Here is a 22049-nt window from a genome sequence, read left to right as displayed (position 1 = left end):
ACCTACAAAATCTACTTCGGATGTCACAGCACTTACAAATTTCTAATAAATAAATAAATAAATATGACATTTCTGTGTTTTTGCAGTACGGTGCATGCTGAAAGCTCACTACCACTGATAGTGAGCGTTCAAGACAACAACAGCACAGCAGTGATGGAGTTGGTGGTTTTGTAAAAAACAGGGGAATAAAAAAGATTTTTGATATTTGAACTTAACAATAAAAGAAAATCAGTATTTTGTACACACACTGTTGTTGGACGGGGCCGCCCACAGGCATTTACAAATGCCAAAGTATATTTGGCAACCTCTTTTAGTATTTCATTTTTTTCATCCGTCCAAGAGAAACACTCCATCCAAGATCGATTGGAAATGTCCTGCTTGTTTTCAAAGTTTAGGAACGGCTAAACATCCAGTCAGCAGGCTGAGCGGGACACACCGGCTCCCCTTAAAAATTACAGTCCAGTTTTGAATTTTGGTTGTATCTTTTTAATGCCTCCATATATCAGTGAGCTACTAAAAACATCGATCTCTGAGGTCTATTAGATCTGTGTTAAAGACAAAAGGTGTCTGTGCTTTTGAGGTTGTCATGCCAAACTGGACCTAAGATCCGTGGACACACATGAAACTAAAGGCTAGATTTTATTTAGCTTTATCTATTCGTACTATTTTAATTGTTGTTTACCAGTTTCAGTATTGTAAAGCGCTTTGTGAATTTGGTCCTTGAAAAGCTCGACACTGCACAAGTAAACAGTACTTACTTCTTGTCATTCATCTGCCTCTTTAGAGAGTCTCATCTCGCAGCTGCAGACTCTGGAGCCGAGCTGAGCAACTTCTCACACATGATGGCTTATTTATAAAATGTAGTTTTATTGTTATATTTTTGGTATTGGATTTATTGTACAGTATTTTTGATTTTTTGCTTGGTGGGTCAGATACATTCAGCCCTAATTTTCCATAAAGCTAATTGCAGTAACTGAGTAGTTAGTAACTAAGTAGGAATATGACTGGCTCTCCAACAAGCACCAGTAGAGCTGCTCTTTTTCTGCTGCAAATGGCCAATCCTGGAGCAGATTTTTTGATGCCAGCCAAAAGCACTTTCAGGCAAGGCAAGAATAGCCCACATCCTATATGGTGAGCTGCTTAAGAAGAGCAATTAAGCCTATACCCATTACTTGTGTGATAACGCATATACCCATTCTCACCTGATAACCTAAACAGCCTGATTCTTTAATGATTAATGACTTGTCTCCAGCTAATGTTTTTTTATCACAAGGTCATGAGTGATGTATTATCAGTTAATGAGAAATACAGAAATGTCTAGTGCGAGAGAGGCGGGGGAGGAGGTAAACACACACACTGAGACACTCTCATTTGACCTTTCAGACGAGTTTTTTTCTGACCTGCGGCGAGTTGTCCTGCAGTGATAAGAATAATGGTTTTGGCGCCATGGTCCGGGGAGACCGACCTCCCATTCCACCCTAGTAGATAGCTGAAAAGAGAGGTTCATCTTTTTCCTATTGTGCCTTCTACATCTATAGCGACGAGGCTTAATACTGGCCACCTAAGGGACAGCTCTTATGCTCATATTGAGGACCACTGCAGATCTCTGATAACTGTCACTAGGGGACCTATATGGGAAATGCTGGAGGAAAAAAAGACACTTGGCTACATTATTTATAAATCATGCAGCAGAAAAATGTAGTACAGACTTAAGGGGAAAAAGTACTTTTATGGCTGGATTGTACCATTCTTGTGATGGGATTTTGAGACATGTTGACTTTCTCTAGTGGGGAAAAAAGGCGCAATAGGAGTCCACTGATATCCTTCATTATTTAATTTCACTTTAGGTCAGAGCTTCACTTGAAGCAATGAATGAGTGTGAAAGAGTCCTTGTTGAAACTCTCCTGTCACTATCACTGTGATCTCCGCATTTATTGCACAGCGTTGGGCTGTCGGGGACATCAAACGTTTTAAAGAGGAAAGTGGAAAATGTTAGGTGCAAATGTATTAGTCGTGTTTTTAATTGAGTTTTCTGGAACAGGCCAGGGTGACTTCAAAGCAAATAGCTGTTGAAAGAAACTTAAATTTTAAAGGAAGGCTGTGCTCTGGAAGATTCAAGCTTTTTTTTTTTTTTATTCGAGTACATATGCAAATCCAAGCTCAAACTGGGACTGTGCAAATGTTGATTACACAGGATAAAATACTTTAGCTACAGTGTGGTTAGTCATAAATGCTTGCTTTTATCATCCACCGCGCTATTTACGAAGCAGCGTACTGTATATTTGCTGCTGGCTTTCATTGAAAGCGCGAGATAGTAATTTTATATGAACAATGGATGAAATGAGTGTGTACGGCGATGTCGCTCAAAGTGACACACCCTCAAACAAAGTCAACCATCTCTGCAGCTTCCCTCGCTTCTGTGGTTTTATTCTTTCAGCCTGTTGCTTCTGGTTTTGCAGTCAGCAGCTGTATTGTCTTTGTTCCTGCTCTTTTGCTGTTCTGTTGTTCTCATAAGCAGCGTTCCCAGCATACACTCAATTGGCAGCTGTGTTTGCTAACACAGTCTTACTAACTAATTGCACGCTAATTTCTCCTTACAAAATGCCAGAAAGATCAATACTGTAACTTTAACAAAGTAGATTATTGACTAACTGATAGATTTACTTACAGTCTGTCTGTGTTTGTGTGTTTTCTTTCTAAAATTCCTTTTGTTTATTTATTTCCGTGTTAACTTTACTGGTCTTCACTCGAGTATGCCTTTAGAAACACTGTTCCGAGGAATCAGCTTTGTTGGTTTGACATTAAACGTAAAATGGTTTCTCTTTGAGCCTGAAGCGCATAGCATTGATTCCTGTTTTGACTTTATCTCTGAGGCTTATGGCACAGTGTTACTGGCTGAAAAAGCAATTATCTCAATAATGACAACATTAGCACCCAGCTCACAACAATTTGCTCTTATAGTCCACGTGTCTGTGATCAGGGACATTTACTTTGCAGGCTCGGTTAAAACCAGAAACCACATTTGTTTGCTGGTTGACCAAGAGGATACTTATTATTCAATTCCCGTGCACCAGAATCGACATAAGCTTTTCAAACACAAGTAAACCCACTGAAAAAAAGGCAGCTGACATCTGTACTATTGCCAGGGAAAAATTTGTTTTTCCGATTTCACAAACCTTTTCCAAAGCCGTGCTGCGTCATGTGTAATTAATAGATATTTTTGGCTTCTCCACCCTGTGTTTGGGCAGGTGTCAGGTGTTTCACAGTGTCTGTTTGCACTGAAAAATGTCACAGTGTGGATATAAATTCACACAGCTGACAGACAGCTGCCTACCACGGTTATACCATATTGTCATAACGCTGACATGTCATACCATCGCTCTTGAAAAAATGGCCAAAATTAGCAGGTCCACCAAGGCGACACAATGAGTTATTTTCCTTTGGAAAGACAAAAGGAAGATATAAAGTGGGTGTTTGTTTGTTTTTATTAAATATAAAACAGGTTTTACTTTCACAGAATGACCTTCTCCAGTTTCATGTAGTAGCTGAACAATTATTATCTTAGGCTCTATGTTTCCATCACTCCTTAGATCGAACGAGGTGAAAGCTACCTGCTTTTGTAATGGCAAAGATCTTTCTTTTAACAGAAAGTGCACGACGTAGCGTGGCAGCTACGATGGCAGTCAGCGTAGCTAACTTTTGAAAGGGTCTCGATCTCCTTGTCTAAATATTTCCTCCCTGGTCACAGGAGCAGCAGACTAATGGCTGGCCATGACCTATCGTTTGCCCCCAAGGGCTTTGGAGTAGGAAACAGGATTAGAGAGAAATGGATGAGAGCTGTGGATAATGAAGGAGATCTGTCTTAAGTCTAATCATTGGCTTTAAAAGGCAAGATCTGTTGTAGAGTGAGGGTGCAGAGAGAAGATAAGAGCAGAGTTTCTTCTTGTGATTACACCCTTTTTTTTTAACAACAATTGAACATCCAGCGCGTTCCCATTGGAAGCTGCTCCATGTGCTGTTTTATTCAGTCTAAGCGAAACACCTTCTCCTTTAATTTACATAAATGTGGTGAAAGTGTAGTTTCGGTAGACTTGGATGAGACACCTCATTATTGAGATGTACTGATACACCTTTTATTACACAAATTTACTGTTGCCTTTTCCTCTGGCCTCCATTCCCCAAAATTAGTCTGTCAGGCCTAACAGAGATTTCTGTTTCTTTCTAAGTGTATATTTGTAATGCTAATTAGGGCAGTTGTAGGGAATCAAATCAAGATGCTGAACACAGCAGCTAAACAATCACCAGGGAAGGATGCAAACACTTTTATGCTAATAAAGAGGGGGAAAGATGGAGAGAGAGAGAAAAAAGGACCCACAGAGAAGAAATGGCTGCTGATCGCCTCAGTCAGCAGTTGAGGGTGGAGAGAGAGAGATGAGAGGGAGAGAGAGAAAATGAAAGAACGTTAAAAAAAAAGGTAGAGAATTAAAAGCTGATTACCTAGTGAGTCTTTGGCTTCTATGGGGACTGAAAAGGGGGGTGGGGAGTGGATGAGGTAAGTGGGGGCTTGTGCAGAGGTAGTTATATTATTTATTTTAAAAAGGTGCTTGAAGGTAAACTGGCTGAAGACCAGTTAAAACTAACCAGATAAGAGATGCCACAGTTACATAGATGTTATTTCACAAAGAAAGACAAGACAAAACGTCTTCTTTGAGGATTTCATTATCGTCGTTATCCGGTTGAGTGAGGAGCACTGATATTTCCCAGAAGCCTCTTCTTTCCCCGTGATCCTTGCCCCTAGTTTGCTCACATTTCCTTCTTTGTCACTAGGCCCAGCTGAGGTTCCACTGCCTTTACTTTTGGCTATGTGCAATTATTATATTGTACCGGGAGATAACAGACGCTATGTAGCCTTGAGGCACTTTCTTCACTTCACCTCCTTAAAAGCGATATTGCTGTGATAAAGCATGGCTCTTTCTCTGCTCACGCTAAATCGAAAGGAAAGCCTTGAAGGCGAGGTCTGGTGAGTGGGAGCTAGATGAAAGAAATAAAAGAAAGAATCGGTTGATATGTTTGTGCAGCTTGCTGCGGTTCAAAAAGGAACATTTCTCATTACCATAACACTCTGGTATGGGCCAATAGCTCAATCGGGGGAATTTTTTAGGCGCTGTTTGTTGCCTTGATGCAAGTTTTCTGCAGAGGGTAGATTGACTGGGAGACAGATTTCATGGACTTGGTCTGATCTGAAATGACTGGGAAGCTACTGATGAGATGGTCAGCCAAAAGGTGTGCAAAAAATAAAAACAGAAATAAAAAATTGAGGATAGTGTGTGCTCATTAAACACAACAGTGTGAAATTTAAACATCTGCCCAACCTCAGTTAGACGCCTGACCGCTAAAAAATTTCTACCTGAAGAAACTGAAACAGTACAAGAAGGAAACCAGGAAAGGCACAAAAAGTGTTTCCTGGTGTGTGTAGACATCAAAGTTGATGTGAGAAAAAGAATTAAAGACCAGTAAAAACAAAGAAAGACAAGAAGTAGCTGATCCTAAAATCTTGATGCATGCTCAGTCATGCAGGTAAGTAAATCCCAAAAGGTTGATTCTGTTCAGAGTTCAGATGAACAGAATCAACCTTTTGGGGAAGCTGATCGTAACGCTCAAGATAAGAAACGCACTAAAGCCACTAAACATCTGTGTCATCCATAAAGCCAAGAAATTAGACTGTAAGTGACATCCAGCAGTGACTAAAGCAAATTTTACTAAATAGGAATCGATCTATTTATTTATTTCCAGAACTTATTATATTTCTGTGTTTAGTCTAAATATGCTAAGCATTTAAAACTATCCATGATCACTAGGCAGTTCAGAAATATCTGGACCTTTTTTTGTTTCTGGTGAAACCCAGTAGGGACAGACTTGCTGGTTAGTGGGGGGTAGAAATGGGAGTGGTGGTTTCTCTAACACAGAGAGCCAGACAACCACATTCACACCTGTGGTCAATTCAGAATCGCCAATTAACCTAATAAGCACGTCTTTGGACTGTGAGAGTACCTGGAGAGAACCCACAGAGGGTGGCACAATGGTGCAGTGGTTAGCACTATCACCTCACAGTAATGGCTAAAAATCCACTGGCCTGCTGGGACCTTTCTGTGTGGACATTGCAGTAATAATTACTATCATTTTTAGCAGTGGTAGCAGTATTTAGTTTAAAAGTAGCTCTACTTGTGTTTGTAGAAAATGAACAATTTCAGCTAAGAAAATATTGGTGAATCGTGGATTTCTGAAACAGTTTATGTACAGGTTTATATACATGCACTGCTTGAGAATGCGGTCGGCACAGTGTTGACGACACCAGCAACTTGGCATCTTTTTATTTTTAATTTTTTATCTTGGCATAACCATTGAAAGGGTTAATCCCAGTACACCTCTGGAGACTTACTGGTGCCCCCTAGCTGCAGCATGCTTAGGTAATACCAAATCCACAAACAAAACCCCACACACACACACGTCTCCACACATCTCCACAGTGGAGAAAAGCTCCTGGGCTGAATGGTGGTGTATTAATCACACTGACGCCTGGCACTGCGATCTGTGACCCAGTCTTTTAATTGCATCCGCTCTGCTTTGCTCTCACTCTCCCTCTTTATCTTGCCTTTTTCCCCTTTCTCATTCCTCAAGCCTCCTCATGCCTGTGCCCATGAGAGGAGACTAATGCAAAGATAAGAGGAAGGGCTGCGGATGTGCAAAAACTCAATGCTCTAGCCAGAGTTCACCCTGCCAAAACTCACCGGACAACGAATGTAGCAGCACTTTGACATGCTGGGATATTAAGCGGGTAGCCCCCGCTCTGCTTCATCGCAAAGTGAGGCTAACCGTGCAAAATGTTAACGTACAAGCGAGGCGGTGTTTGGAGAAAACAGATATCTGTGAGGAAACCTCCATCATCATTGAAACAGCGCAGAGCAGGTGGCCCACACAGCACCCAGATTGGATGTGTGGTTGCATGACCTACAGAGCTGCATTAAAAACACAGCCTGTATTGTGACAGGCCTTCTTTTACATCTGTTTCTCCACACCTGTGGGAAGTGGGAGGTTACAGAAGATAAGCAAAGGTGTAGTGGTGGTGAGAGGGGAAGGGACCAGGGCGGGCGGGGTCGTGGGCGGGTTTTTTGGCCACGCAGATGAGACGGTGTGCTCTGAATGAAACAAGGTTTGGTTCAGCTCCCTAAGAGCAGCAGCAGCAGATAACAGGGATGCCGTGTTTAAAGAGTGAAACATGAGCACAGGCACAAATACAGGTTGACAGCACCTGCTCTTCCCACGCACGCACTTTCACACCTTTGCGGGACACAGTCAACGACACCCATACCCATTTATGCATCAGCGGTAATAATCGTATATGCAAAGAGCTCATGTCGCACACTCCCACTCCGATGTCCCTCTTCTCTCTCACTCTGTCTCTTTATCTCTCTCACGCTGGCTCCCTTTCACGCATAAGCACACACCGCGACACACACACTTGAGTCGCTGTGGTTTCTTTTTGTGAGAGCGAGCTGTCAGAGGGAACTGTGTGGGCTTTTGTTAAAACAGAGAACTGCAGAGGCAGAGAAATTCATTTCCAACTGCGGCAGGAAAAAAAAAAAACGAAGCCTTTTCAGGAAAGTCACATTGTACCTGCAGTGTTTTAAAAACAGCAGCATGTAAATTGAATTAGTTATAAGCATTCCTGTGGGGGCACGGTGGGCTGGATTTCAAAAAGAGTTTCGAGGGTTGTGTTGTACTGCATGGGGCGCCTCAGGTTTTTGAGTACAGATGTACAAGATGCTTCACTTTAGGGATAAATCACCACATCAGAAAATATATTTTGCATCTTTACTTGCCAATCATGTCGGTTCCGCTGCAGATACTTTACCGCCCACTGAACGATGTAAACTTTTCTCATTCCCTGAATCTTGTAGGTGGAAAGAATATTACAACTCGGATTTTTCTCTAGTAACTTACTCTGGATGGATATAATTTAGCTTTTAGGTAAATACCTTAGTAGTTCAGTCTTTCTCTTTTGCGTATATATATATATATATATTTAACTTATGCTGGAGGATTACATGCACCTCTGTGGGTTGTTTCAATAAAAGTTTCCCTATGAGAACAATTAAAATTGCTCAGCAGTCAAGCCGAAAACAAGGCTATTTCTCTTAGGTGCTGAGAGCTGACCTTTTAGGGATGAAGTGTGTTTTTCTTTTCCTTCTGAGGCCATTGGTATCAGCAGTGGATTCTTATGTGGAATTTAACGGCATAATCTCTTAGCTGGCAGTTTAAGCCTCTTGAATTTCATTTCACGGAGGCGCATCAAACGCGGTTTATCATTAAAAGTGTAATTAGTTTATTGCAAGTGTCTCTGCTTTATCAGCGTACTTGAAAACAAATGCTCAGCGATCTTAGCATTTATACCTTTTGCTTAGCTGGCAATTTAAAAAAAATCAAGCTATCACTTCAAATGAAGTTTTGCACTTTTGCCAAAATTAAAAGTCACGAAATTCAGCTCATAAACGCATGGCCTATTTAATCACTCACAGCGAGCACATGCAATTTAAGCTACATAGGCCTCCGTCTTCTTCTGTTTCTTTGACCTGAAATTATTATTTGTTGGCATGCTTTTCAACTCCGTACATACAGTATGTTCCGTGTTTTTACCAGTGTTCGTTTACTCATCAGTGGGCTCTGTGCTCCTGTCTATCACAGCCTCAGCCTGGCAAAAATACTGTTATTTGCAAATTGAGTGGGTGGCGTTGATTTTCCTGTTGGCTTGAGGAAAACAGTGGGGTACCAGAGGGAGTGTTTACTTAGCACTCTGCCATGACTGTGATGAACAGCACCTTAACAAAAGCAGAACCATATGCTCAGTCTGGGCCTGTTTACTAGCTTTACACACAGCAGACCAAACTGTCAAGTAGGTCTCAGGTGACACAGATGAGATTTTCTTTAGGGTAAAAGTGTAAGTGTGTACATTGGGGTATTTTACAGTATGTTGCAGTCAGGCCCATCTATTATGCACGATGCATTTGTTGCCAGTGGCCTATTTTTTTGATGCTCTTGCAAATCTGTATTTATTACAAGCACAGCACAGATCAAATCAGGAGCAAACGCTGTGCATATGGGCTGAGGCGTGCAGATTAAAAGCAACAGTGATAGACAATAAAATAATAAAGGTTCTTCCATAAAGGCACGTCTATAAAAGACTCTAGAAAAGGATCATTAAAGTCATAATTACTTCTAAACCCAACTATGAAGTTTGTAAATGCTTAATTCACACTGACGCGACCTTTATTGTGATTTATTTATTTATTTTGCACCTCCTTTTAGCTCTGTTGTTTCTTTCCCCATTCTCTCAGCTCACTTTAACAATGGTAATAACTGTCCCACCACGGTGCCCATTTTTATGTCTGGCTGGGATATTGGCACAGACTGGCTGTCCCTCGTTGCGTCGGGGGAGAAAGTACCTCAGTCTGCGGGGAATACAAGAAGGGAGTGGAGAATGGATGAAGAGTGAGAGGAGGTTCAGCGAAGAGGAAATAAGAACAATGAGAAAAGGCGAATGAGGAGCTGTGACACTGGACTGCAGGGGAGCGCAGGAGGGAGGAGACGGTGACAGGATGTGAGGGGAGGCATTCACGGTCGACAGGTGAACACGGTGTAGGCGGTTGCATGTGGATGCGCAGAGTGACCTGCCATCCGCATTATGCGCATGTAATGTTTCCATACAAGAGTTGGATTGGACTCCTCTGCGGGATTGCGGTAGAGCTACAAGCAGGAAGAGACAAAGAGCATAAGTGCCTGTGTGTGTGTGTGTGTGTGTGTGTGTGTGTGTGTGTGTGTGTGTGTGTGTGTGTGTGTGTGTTTGAGTGGAGGACTCAGCGGTCGGTGGTCACGGCTGCTTGCCTGCTCTGTTTTACCCATTTCTGTGCTGCACCCGCTCTGTTGGACAGCATGTTCTCTGCCATGCGAGTCTAGAGAAAAGCAGCTGAGCACAATGACACCAACTTCAGCAGCCTGCCAAACATCTCTGTGGATGCCCTAAAAATATACGGGAGGCACAATTTGTGCACATGCACTCAGAGAAGCTTACATGGGGATGCACGGCGTAACGTTTTCACACAGAAAGCCAACAGAAAAAGAAAAGAAAAGCGAACGCACTGTACAGATGGCAAACATACACAACCTTGGGCTTGTGGTTATCACACCCTGATGTAGAGGGAAGCAAGGCAAAGTACAAGGCCACATGCTTTCATATACACAGAGAGAAAAAAAGGGCAATTGACGCAACAGATCTTTGATTCAGAGGGTTGTTGCTGTAACCAGCAAGGCACAAAAATTGTCCCTTTCCTGCAGTTTTCTTTTGCTCGCTGATTTGCAGCTCCTGTGTTGGGGCTGTTTGAAGCGGCGCTACCAGATGTCCAACAGAGTCTAACAGAGTGCATTAGCCAAAACCCATCAGTGTCATTGCCCATTTGTGTTGTGCATTATTATAGTCGTCTCCTCTATCTCCTCCACTCAACCCCGGTGCTCCACATAAGCTGATCTAAAATCAGCATTGATTGTGTCTGCTGTAAATATGTAGGTTTTCTTTAATTAATAGTGTTTCAGGGTCATCAAACTAAGAAAACAGCCTCGAGCCTCTTTTACATTTATTTGTCTGGAGTCCAATTTTTCATACAAAGGGATGCTGCTGTTTTCCGAGCGTAAAATGACAAAGTAAATTACATGCAACATTAACTCTTTTTGTCTTAAAAACTAACGATTTCTTTTAGGAGCTGTGAAAACTGCTCCGACTGGGGGTTTATTTTCTTTATTTTGCTAAATATCTCCATCTTCCTTTTTCTAGCATGCTACAGTATCTTCCTCTCCCCCCTCTGCTTTTATGATACAATCTCTCTCACTCAGCCACACATACACACACACTGAGTTTCACTATCACTATCTAGTTGCAGCGTTGTCTCTTTGCTGCCGCTTTCATCTCTATTTTAACAGCGTGGCAGATCAGATCCCACCACCTGATTTGAATGTGCTTTGTGAACAGGAATTTTAATGAATAGAAAACCGTTTATGAATATCTCCACACTTAGTAGATGTGTCAGGAATCAGGGTCATAGTTCCAGCCCCAAGCGGGTACACAGCGTTGAATGGCAAACTGAGAGCTGGCCCGATGCCCCCGAAAAAGAATCAAAGATACAGCTCTAATAGTGTTCCACAATGGCAGTGCCTCACAGACCACATGTGTGTTCCCATGCCAACTGGCACCACCACAGCAGCATAAAAGGCAGCAGATTCAGGCAGACCCTTAGAGACCTCAGCGGTTTTATTGCATTAACATCAAAATTAATATATGCACCAGCTGAGGACATACATTCTCATACTAGCTGCACTTTGAACTTACTCCTACGTGCACGCACACACAAGGAGCGCACGCATGCACGCACGCGCGCAAATTCATAAGCGGTGCCTTGCGCTGCTCGCGTCTTTAAGCCTCTCTCTTCTCCAGCTGCACCACAAGAGACCTGTCTAAGTGACAACAATTAGCCTGCTCAGTTCAAGCTAATTGAAGTCATTTACATAATACATGTCTGCCATCACAATTCATCTGTGCACAATTCAAGCAGGTCTGTGTCATATTGTCACAACCTGATGTTAAATATCCCCTGCATTGATAAATGATCCCTAAAGCGAGGCAATCATTTCGAACAAAGCTTATCAGTCACATAAGAACGTTCTCTACTGGTGTGTGTGTGTGTGTGTGTGTGTGTGTGTGTGTGTGTGTGTGTTTAATGAAAATATGGATTGCATTTGCCAACATAGACAGATGCACACATTGTCAAAACTGTGTTTACCGTCCGTCCCATTACGCGTGCAATTACTCAGAGGTTTAAAACAAGCGGCCTCATTTGTGTGATGCTAAGCTGCAGTGGCTCAGTAGATCTCATGCTTTATTAGCCTGTTGTTTGGGAGCTGCTTTTGACAGGATGCTGGGCGATAAATTAAATAGATGGCTTGATAAAAAGCTTGCTGTGCAGAATTCTTCATGCTGGATTTTTGAGAAATCGCACTGCCACTGCTCATAACAGATGATCTGTTCCCTGGGTGATTTATGAAATCAATTTGTCTTGTTATCAACAGCCAGAGTTTTGCTGATAACATCATAGCACATGCATTTCAACTCGGGGGTAAAGAGAGACAAAGGATGGCGTGTGTGTGTGTGTGTGTGTGTGTGTGTGTGTGTGTGTGTGTGTGTGTGTGTGTGTGTGCGCACACACGTGTGATAAAGTAATAGACATGTTGAAAATAATAATCAGTCATTCTCACTTTTGGTGTCATTGCATCATGCTGTGAATCAAGTGGAATTGGTGCCTTGAGTGTTAATTGAATTTGGCAATGGAATGAAAGGATTTTCCAAACTGTTATGTCTGTTGGTTTCTCTTTGTGTTTTGTGTAGTATAATGGCATATTCATGTCAGCTGTCACTGGAGAATCCGCACATGCACTCAGCAACCCAGTAGCATCTCTTCTCTGTGTCTCCATCTGATCTGCGCCAAGCATTTACATATGTAAACACCCCAACATCCCATCCAGCCTCCCATAATGCACATTGGTACATTACTCTGAATGCAGGGATAGTAGCTTGTGCGTGTGCGTGCAAACATAAGCTCCCTTTCTTTTGTCTCAGTGAAGCAGAACCCACCAAATGTCATTAAAGAGCCTTGCTCCACGTGAGCATTTCACTCAGTCTAGTCAGCTTAATGTATCTCGACCTCATCCTCCCGTTTCCCCCTGTAGAAGCAGAGGGAAATGCTATTTTGACATTGCGTAGTTTGGAAAAAGAATATGAAGAAGAATTAGGCTCCCCTCTTCCCCATGTGTTCCAGTTCAGGAGCAGATAAGCAGTTTGTTTTGCCGAAGATGTCAAAGCAGGGAATCAGAAGTGACAGCAGGAGGAATATTTCAAGATACATCTTGATGGGTGCCGGTTAATCTTTAGCCTGCCAGATGTGTCAAGGATTGGCAAACACTTTTTTTGGAGTAAATCTCACTGTGCTGCTTGCTAATTCTGCACCTCTTTTGCATTTCCTCCGCAGTAAAGTTTGAGGACTGCCAGCGCAACAGAGAGGTCGGCTTCGTCAGCAGCGACCCCAACTTTAGCGTGCGGCCCGATGGGACTGTGTATGCCGAGCAGGAGGTGGGCAACCTGTCAGAGCCTGTCCAGTTCATGGTAACAGCCCGGGGGCTCCATGACCCACACATCTGGGAGACCACTGTTAAACTGGCCCTGGCTGGACATCCACATCCTTCGCCATTCACAAAGGTAATAAGAATCTGCAAAGACAAATACAGGATCATAACCTTCTATTACACTGGCTAATGAAGTGGGTTATTATCACAAGATTGACTATTGACAAAAACAAAAGAGAACGAAACAGGACAAAACAAAGGTGAAAGGTGTTGGGCTTGAGTAAACTTTTATATTTGGATGGCCCGTTTTACTCTGCTGTATTCAGTTAGCAATGGGTACTTGCTGCACCTGTAAGCTGTGAAAACTAAATCTGTCAGTTGCCTTAATGGGTGTCTTTTGGCCAGTGATTATTTTTAGCAGTTATTACTTGCAAAGAACAACATAGCAACATTTCTTTCTTTCCTTCTTTCCTTCTTTCTTGTCTATCTCTTGCACCTCTAGAGGCACAAAAAAGGCCATGGACAAAGATGTCATTTTTGCAGTTTTGCCTCTCTATATAACTACATTGGGTTTCAAATCAAACAGTGATTGAAGTGAAGACCTTCAGCTTTAATTCAAGGGGTATTACAAGAATTTTGCATTAATTGTTCAAAAGTTACAGTCATTTTTGTACATAGTTCCCTAGCGACAGAGGCTCAAGATTAATTGGACAAGCTACCATAATTGTAACTATAAGGATTGTTTTTAAGTCTCGAACCAACGGACACCACTACACTGTGTTTCCTCCCTGGAGATGCACTGCTAGACTTTTACTGCAGCCACCTTCACTTACTTGTTTGTGGGTCTCTGCATTTAGTTTTGTATTTAGAGACTGAAAAGCTCCTTGGGTTGACATGAGATCACGGATCAAGAATATCCGATGTCTTTGCCTTGCAAAGCTCAGGTTGTGTTACCTTTGCAGTGTGCTTTGGGTCATTATCCATTTGGACTATGAAGTGCTGAACAGTTTGCAGCATTTGGGTGAACATTAGCAGAGAGTACAGTCCTGTACACTTTACAGTTTATCCTGCTACTTCTATCAACAGCCACATCATCAGTGTTTATCATGTTTGATAAGTAATGCAGTACACTTTGGATCACGACCTGTTTCTCTCATCATTCTGATACAAGTTAAACTTCATTTCATTTGTGCACAGACCTTTCTTTTTTTGCAGAACTGAGAGACTCACTTGGGGGTTTCTATCAAAGTCTACAAATCATATACCTGCTTCCTCAAGGGTGTTTTTGACTCTGTAAAAGGCTATGAAGTTCTTTTTCTTGACCACAAAAATAATTCTGCGATCATCCACTTCAGCTGCCTTCTGTTGTCTTTGAGGCCCTTTTAAATACACCAGGTTTGGAAACTCTCGAATAGGTTTATTTTATTTTGGGGTTTTATATCAGCCTAATGATGAGCTTCCTACATAAATCACCACAAAAAGCTATAAAATACAAATTTGGCTCTTTGCAGCAACTTCAGATATTATGTCTGCTTCATTTGCCATGAAATAATAAGGGAGCAGGACCCATCTGGCCATGAAACTGCTTAATCAGTCAATTGTACAATTAATTTAGAGCCTCTGAAAAGGGAGGATTGTGCATAAAAATGGCTGTAATTCAGAAACAGGTCATGCAACAAAAATGTTGTTAAACCCCTCGAGTTAACGCTGAAAGTCTGCACTTTAATCCCAAAATGATTGTTTGATTTAAACCCCATTGTGGGGATGTTCAGGGGCACAACTGCAAGAATTGTGTCATTGTCCAACAAATAATGTATTTTATTGACTTAATAGCTCTGCATGTAGAGTGCTTGTGAAGAAAGTAGGTTATAAAAAAAACAAATCGTGGAAGTATGCGTGCAACAGATGTTCAATAAACATTTCATGTAACATGTTCTGCTGCTCGTCTAATTTCAAGATTGGAGCAACAGACTTGTGAAAATTAACATGGTTGGTTCAGTCTAATCAGCCAATAAACCGTGATTACAGATCTTTGCTTTAGTTTTCAGCTTTAATGGCTTACAAATGTTGAGAGCTAAACCTCACTATATTTAATAAAAAATATTCTGAAAGGATTTAGATTTCATAAGCTGATTTGAATCTGGAGTTGGTCTCAATAAAATGCAATCAGCCTGCAATCCAATTTTTTTATTTGTTTATTTTTTGCTCAGATATGCTTTTTTTTCATTAGATTTTTTTTCATTTGACTTTTATTTCAAAGTATCTCTGTGATAAAGGTTTCTATCCTTTGGTTAAGCTGAGGGTGAAAAGCAAGATCTTGTGTTTCCAGCTGTCTCTAATGTAAGATTTTAATCACAGTTTATGCACAGCAGTAAAGATGTAGTGCTTCGCTGTACGTGACAAGTAGACACATGGCCCTATTTGCTAACAAAGACTGTAAAGCTAGACGGGGCAAATGTATGGCCGCTGTTACCGGCTTCCACTGCTAGGCTGCACTTTGTTGAGCGACGAACCCATTATCGTTTTTCCTGCACTACTTGTTGAATGCCACTGGGCTTAATGTTCAGTCATGTTTCTAATCATGACAAAAAGCCCAAAGACTCATGTTGCTAAAGCAATTCCAGAGTGGGGATTAAAATTCTGCCCACTCCTGGCAGTGCAATAATGGAGACTGGGAAATAATTGACATTGATTGAGTTAATGTTCCACTCTGGTGGAGTCTGCGAAGACCAGGTGATGTAGTTTGAGCGTATAATTATGTTCTTTGCAACGAGGAGCTGGAGAAGGATTCAATAATTGAACAAAAAAATAAATAAATGTGTTTTCTCTAATCACATGGAAATTTGAAAATCAGTACAGTGTGCATTCTTCGCTGCAGCCGTGTTTACATGTGTTCCTGTCACTTGCTCCTCACTTGATATAAATCGGGTGGAACAGTGCAACAGTAAAATTTAATTCCAGTCTCCTGAGTGGGAAATTGCTCCTGGGCCCTGAGGAGAAATTAAAGTAAATAATTGTTTCATCAATAGCATAGTCTTGGAAAATGTATTTGTTAAAATAGGGTGTGTACAATAGGGTAACTTTGAATAACAGACACACAGGTGAAGGGATTCCCATTTAAGGAACCAAAAATATGGAAAAGATTATGCTTCTCACTGTTTAAATTCCATGTATTCAGAGGGGGATGCTAGGGATGGGGTGAGTTGTGTACCTGATATCCCCCCATGTTGGTGTTGTTCCAGGATCATCTTGCTGTGATGTCATAGATTTGCTAGTATCAAGTTAGGTTTCCCATTAACCAAATTTAGGTTACTCGTGTTGGTTTGCTAGTGATAGTTTTTATGAGCATTAGCTAACTTCTTGGCTAATGCTAACTGAATTCTCAGACAACTTCACTGGTCAGTTGCGATGTTGATCCTGGACCAACATTGTTATTATGATGATGTAGATATGTATTCATTTTTTTACATTTGTGAAAATGCTTAAGAAACACTCAAATATTTGTATTTTCTGACAATTATTTTGTGGTTCAGGCTTTAAAGGGTTAAAGGGAGCAGCCAGAAAAAGAAGAATATGAAGAAGAAATGATATATTTTCAGTACTTGTCACACGCGTCATACTTGTTTGTCCTCGCTGACATCTACTATTTATGACTAGTAGGTATCAGAAAGGACTCATCTGGGTTTTAGTGTTAGCTGTCACACAGACAGAAGGTAGAGAATTCGCCCAGGTAACTGACAGAGTTTGATTTGAAAGTGGCCTCCTGTGATGTTACACAACCCCGCAGATGCTCTGACTGCAGGCGAGGTCATGCTGTCCAGTCTCACTCCTTTAAGCAAAAACTTGCTCGAGCAAACTAGTGCAGAAACACTCAGAACTTAAGTGAGAGACAAAATAATGACATTATTGTTACCCGAAGCAGTTTCACAGAAATTTATGCAACAAGACTGAGAGCCCATAGGCACTCTAGTTTTTAGTTTTATTCTGAGTTTAGGCATGAGCGAGATGGCTCTATTAGTCCCAAGTTGTCACACATGGATACTCGTAAAGCATCCTTTGGCATTATGTTTAAACACAATGGGTGAGCATCACTTTTCAGTCTGCAGGGTGAGTAAAACAACATATTGTAATGCAAATCAATCTTTTCCTAAACCTAAACAGTTTGTTTAGGTTTAGGTTTGTTTGTTGTTTCTATTGGTATACAATGTACTCACAATTCGAAGTTTTTAACTCCGGATCCGAGCTGGCCGAGTGAGATCTCGAGGGAGAACAAAGGGAAGCGGCGGCGGCCTAGAGGGAAGCGAGCCGGCGTCAGGAACAGGCTGAGAGCTCGTGCACACCGCACACCTCTGCCTAGCATCCTGCTCGCCAACGTCCAGTCACTGGAGAACAAGCTTGACGACCTCAGGGCCAGGATAAAGTTCCAGAGAGACATTCGGGACTGCAATCTCCTCTGCTTCACCGAGACAAGGCTGAACCCAGCGGTGCCGGACCACGCCATCCAGCCGGCCGAGTTCTTCTCGGTTCACCGCATGGACAGGACACGGGACTCGGGGAAGTCAAGGGGAGGCGGCGTGTGTTTAATGGTGAACAACAACCGGTGCAACAGTGCGAACGTTGTTCCTCTCACACGCTCCTGCACACCAAATCTGGAACTACTGTCCATCATGTGTCGTCCTTTTTATCTACCTCGGGAATTTACATCGGTAAGTGCCGTTTATATTCCACCACAAGCGGACACGGTCACCGCCTTATGCGAGCTGCATGAGGCACTCACACAGCACCAGACACAACACCAGGACGCTGCGCTTATTGTGACGGGGGACTTTAATAGCGCCAATCTCAAACGCGCAGCGCCGAACTTTTATCAACACATCACCTGCCCCACCAGGGATGAAAGGACACTGGACCACTGCTACACTACGGTCGAGGACGGCTACAAGGCACAATCCCGCCCTCCGTTTGGCAAATCTGATCACGCCGCCATCTTCCTCATGCCAAAATATAAACAAAGGCTGAAACAGGAAGTTCTGGTTCAGAGGAAGGTTGCGCGCTGGACGGATCAATCGGTGGCCGCGTTACAGGACGCACTCGATGACGCAGACTGGGGCATGTTCAGAAACAGCTCCGACGATGACGTCAACGTGTTTACGGAAGCGGTTGTGGGATTCATCGGGAAACTAGCGGATGATACCGTGGAGACAAAGACTATCACAACGTTTCCCAACCAGAAGCCGTGGGTGGATAAAACCATCCGCAACGCTCTGAGATCCCGCACCGCTGCCTACAACACGGGACTCATGACGGGGGACATGGACCCGTACAAAGCCGCGTCATATAACGTGCGGAGGGCGGTGAAAGAGGCGAAGCAGCGCTACGGGAGGAAACTAGAGTCACAACTCCAACAGAGTGACTCTAGGAGCCTGTGGCGGGGACTAAGGACAATAACGGACTATAAAGCACCAACAACCGGTATGACGAACGCGGCCGTGACTCTGGCAGACGAGCTGAACACTTTCTATGCTCGCTTCGAGGCTGCAGCTAAGGTCTCCAACAATGCTAGTGTTAGCGGCGCTAACGGCTGCAGACAGGAAGATACTGCCAGCACCGGAAACGTGCTCGTCATCTCCGAGCATGAAGTAAGGAGAGCCTTCAAAAGAGTGAACACCAGGAAAGCAGCAGGACCAGACGGCATCCCAGGTCGTATCCTAAGAGACTGCGCATACCAGCTAGCTCCTGTGTTCACTGAGATATTCAACATCTCTTTATCTCAGTCGGTGATCCCCACATGCTTCAAAGAGTCCATCATTGTTCCTGTCCCGAAGAAACCCCACCCTGCTTCTCTCAATGACTATCGCCCTGTAGCCCTCACCTCAGTAGTGATGAAGTGCTTTGAACGCCTGGTCAGAGACTTCATCATTTCTTCACTACCAGACACACTGGACCCACTACAGTTCGCTTACCGTCCAAATCGTTCCACAGACGATGCCATCTCTCATCTCCTCCACACATCACTCACTCACTTGGACACTAGAAGGGGGAATTATGTTAAAATGCTCTTCATAGACTACAGCTCTGCATTTAACACCATAATTCCCTCCATACTCACCACCAAGCTGGAGCATCTGGGACTCAGCTCATCTATGTGTCAGTGGACCTCCAACTTCCTAACTGGCAGACCACAGGCAGTAAGGATGGGCGGACATGTCTCAGCCTCCACCACTCTCAGCACTGGAGCCCCCCAGGGGTGTGTTCTGAGCCCCCTGCTGTACTCTTTGTACACATATGACTGTGTGGCCACTACCAGCTCCACCACCATCATCAAGTTTGCTGACGACACCGTCGTGGTGGGCCTGATCTCTGATAACAACGAGACGGCCTACCTGAAGGAGATTAGGAATCTGGAGTACTGGTGCCAGAGGAACAACCTCCTTCTAAACGTCAGTAAGACAAAGGAGCTGATAGTGGACTTCAGCACTAAGCAGGAGAGGAACTACCAGACCCCCGTCATCAACGAGTGCCCAGTGGAGAGAGTGGACAGCTTCAAATACCTCGGAGTTCACATCACGCAGGACCTGTCATGGTCCTGTCACATCAACACCGTGGTGAAAAAGGCCCGACAGCGTCTCTACCACCTCAGACGCTTGAGAGACTTCCAACTGCCCTCCAAGGTGCTCAGGAACTTTCACTCGTGCACCATAGAGAGCATCCTGGCGGGAAACATCTTAACCTGGTTCGGGAACAGCACCATGCAGGACAGACGAGCTCTACAGAGGGTTGTGCGGTCAGCTGAGCGCACCATCCGCTCCGAGCTCCCTGACCTGCACTCAATCTACAGCAGGCGGTGCTGGACCAAGGCCAGGAAGATCGTGAAGGACCTCAGCCATCCCAACAACAGACTGTTCTCTCTGTTGAGGTCAGGAAAGCGATTCCGCTCCCTGAAGACCAACACAGAGAGACTGAGGAGGAGCTTCTTCCCGCAGGCGATACAGTCTCTCAATCACACCACCACACAGTACTGACCCACACATATGGTTCTTACACACACACTGGACTTTCTGGACATTGTTTTTGCACACATTGTTTTTTTGCACAACACTGGTCACTATATTCTTCATTTCCGGTTAATACTTGTACAGTTGCTGTTATTGTGTATATATTTATTTATATTTAGATTTCTTCATACATTCTTATATAGTTCTATATTGTGTATTTTGTTGTACAGTTATTTTATTTTCAACTTTAATTTATATATTTTATCTTATTCCTTCCCAGTTAAATTTACCCTTCATTCTAATTTGTGTTGTACAGTTATTTCATTTTTAACCTTAATTTGTATTTTATTCTTTCCTAGTTAAATTTACCCTTTTTAATTTTTCATATTTATTTCCTATGTTATTCATAGCCTTTTCCTTTTTTGTTTTCTTTAGGTCACGAGCAGTTGTCCAAGCATTTCACTACATATCGTACTGTGTATGACTGTGTACGTGACAAATAAAATTTGAATTTGAATTTGAATTTGAACAGCAAGTGAAGCTACAAAGCAAAACCAAACAAGTCTTTCTATTGTGAGAAATTGCAGTTTTTCTAACTCTTTTCCCCATAAAGGTGACATCTGACGACCGCCCCTGTGCCCTAACAATGGGTTTTGACACCTCAGTATATATTGATTTGATGACCATTTGAATAGTTTCCAGGTTTTTCCAAGGGTAGCTCTACTAAGCTGGATAGACAGAGATTACCCTCACAAAGTTCTGACGCACACCCACTCTTTTTGTTCTGGAAGCAGGCCTGATATATGACAGAAACCGCTGAGTTCAGAAAAGAGATACAAGGTTTATTTCTAGTAGGCGTCCATGAGGGAAAGAGTTAAAGGAGGGCTGTTATTTCAAGGCACAAAGGCCAAAATGTTTAGCGGCTCCAGTGTCACCTGACAGAGCAGCAGAACCCACTCGCTGACATGTTCACAGAGACAATGATTTCATTTAATAATTTAAATTACCTTTTTAAGATTGCCAGGTAAGTTCACTACCATGTACAATTTCATACTAATCACAGTGCAGTGCAGTATATTTAGCCGTGTAATCCGTGGCACCAGCTTCTTTTGCTTTCTTTTTCTTTTGCTTCTTTTGTCAAAATGAACTTTAGGGTTTTAGCACTTGTGTAATTACTGTACACTGTACAGTTTTCAGTGCCGTGACTTCACATGATGTCTGGGAATTGATGTTAAAACTTCTCAGTTCAGAGCAGTACTGTTGAACTGGGTGGCCCATTTTCCTATTCTAGCTCAATAAATACCCACATAGGAAAGCAGTTGTTATCTGAGCCCATGGCTTTGTTCTGAAAGTCAATAGTTATTTTAGAAAAAGAGGTTATCATAATCACATCACCTAACCGCAGCCTATCTCTGCATAATAAACGGTGGCAACAATAGCAAAGAATATAAAGAGCTCGAGATATCCTCGTTTATCCCAATGGCGATTAAAAGACACACACCTCAAACACCAGCTCGTTTTGTTTTGAGAGGTGCACTGGTGTAACAAATCGTGCTCTTGGTTCATCTGCACTCGGATGATCTGGCTTCATCGCTGAATATACTTTGGCTTTCTTCTCCTGCTGTGCTCTCTTTGTTGTATAGCACCAGCGAGAGTGCGCTGATTTGCTTTTAATAACCACCTTAGTATCTCTGTTCTGTTTCAGAGGCAGAAATTATCATACCAGGAATGTGCTCCACCCGTTAGTTTTAGCATTTAATTTTCCCAGTGTACAATACCGGAGCAATTGAAGTATAGAGCATCTTTGGCCTGAAAGCCCTTTCCGCTGTGTTT

The 22049-nt window shown here is 42.7% G+C and overlaps 1 protein-coding gene across 4 annotated transcripts in view; it reads left to right on the top strand.

The window, feature by feature from the left end:
* The window catches only part of cdh4 (cadherin 4, type 1, R-cadherin (retinal)), a 226758-nt gene that overhangs the window by 126963 nt on the left and 77746 nt on the right, over positions 1-22049 (top strand). For all 4 annotated transcript variants that reach the window (XR_013909314.1, XM_026168752.2, XM_080302057.1 and 1 more), the window contains one exon: positions 13128-13354. Coding sequence is in view for 3 of the 4 variants with exons in the window: in XM_026168752.2 (XP_026024537.2) it covers positions 13128-13354 (227 nt within the window). In the remaining variant the exon portion in view is untranslated. The remainder of the gene's footprint in view (positions 1-13127; positions 13355-22049) is intronic.

Source organism: Astatotilapia calliptera, chromosome 5 (assembly GCF_964374335.1).
Source record: "Astatotilapia calliptera chromosome 5, fAstCal68.1, whole genome shotgun sequence".
In the NCBI taxonomy this organism is placed as follows: Eukaryota; Metazoa; Chordata; class Actinopteri; order Cichliformes; family Cichlidae; genus Astatotilapia; species Astatotilapia calliptera.
The sequence above is the reverse complement of the archived record's forward strand: the minus strand, read 5'-3'. Positions and strand labels throughout refer to the sequence as shown.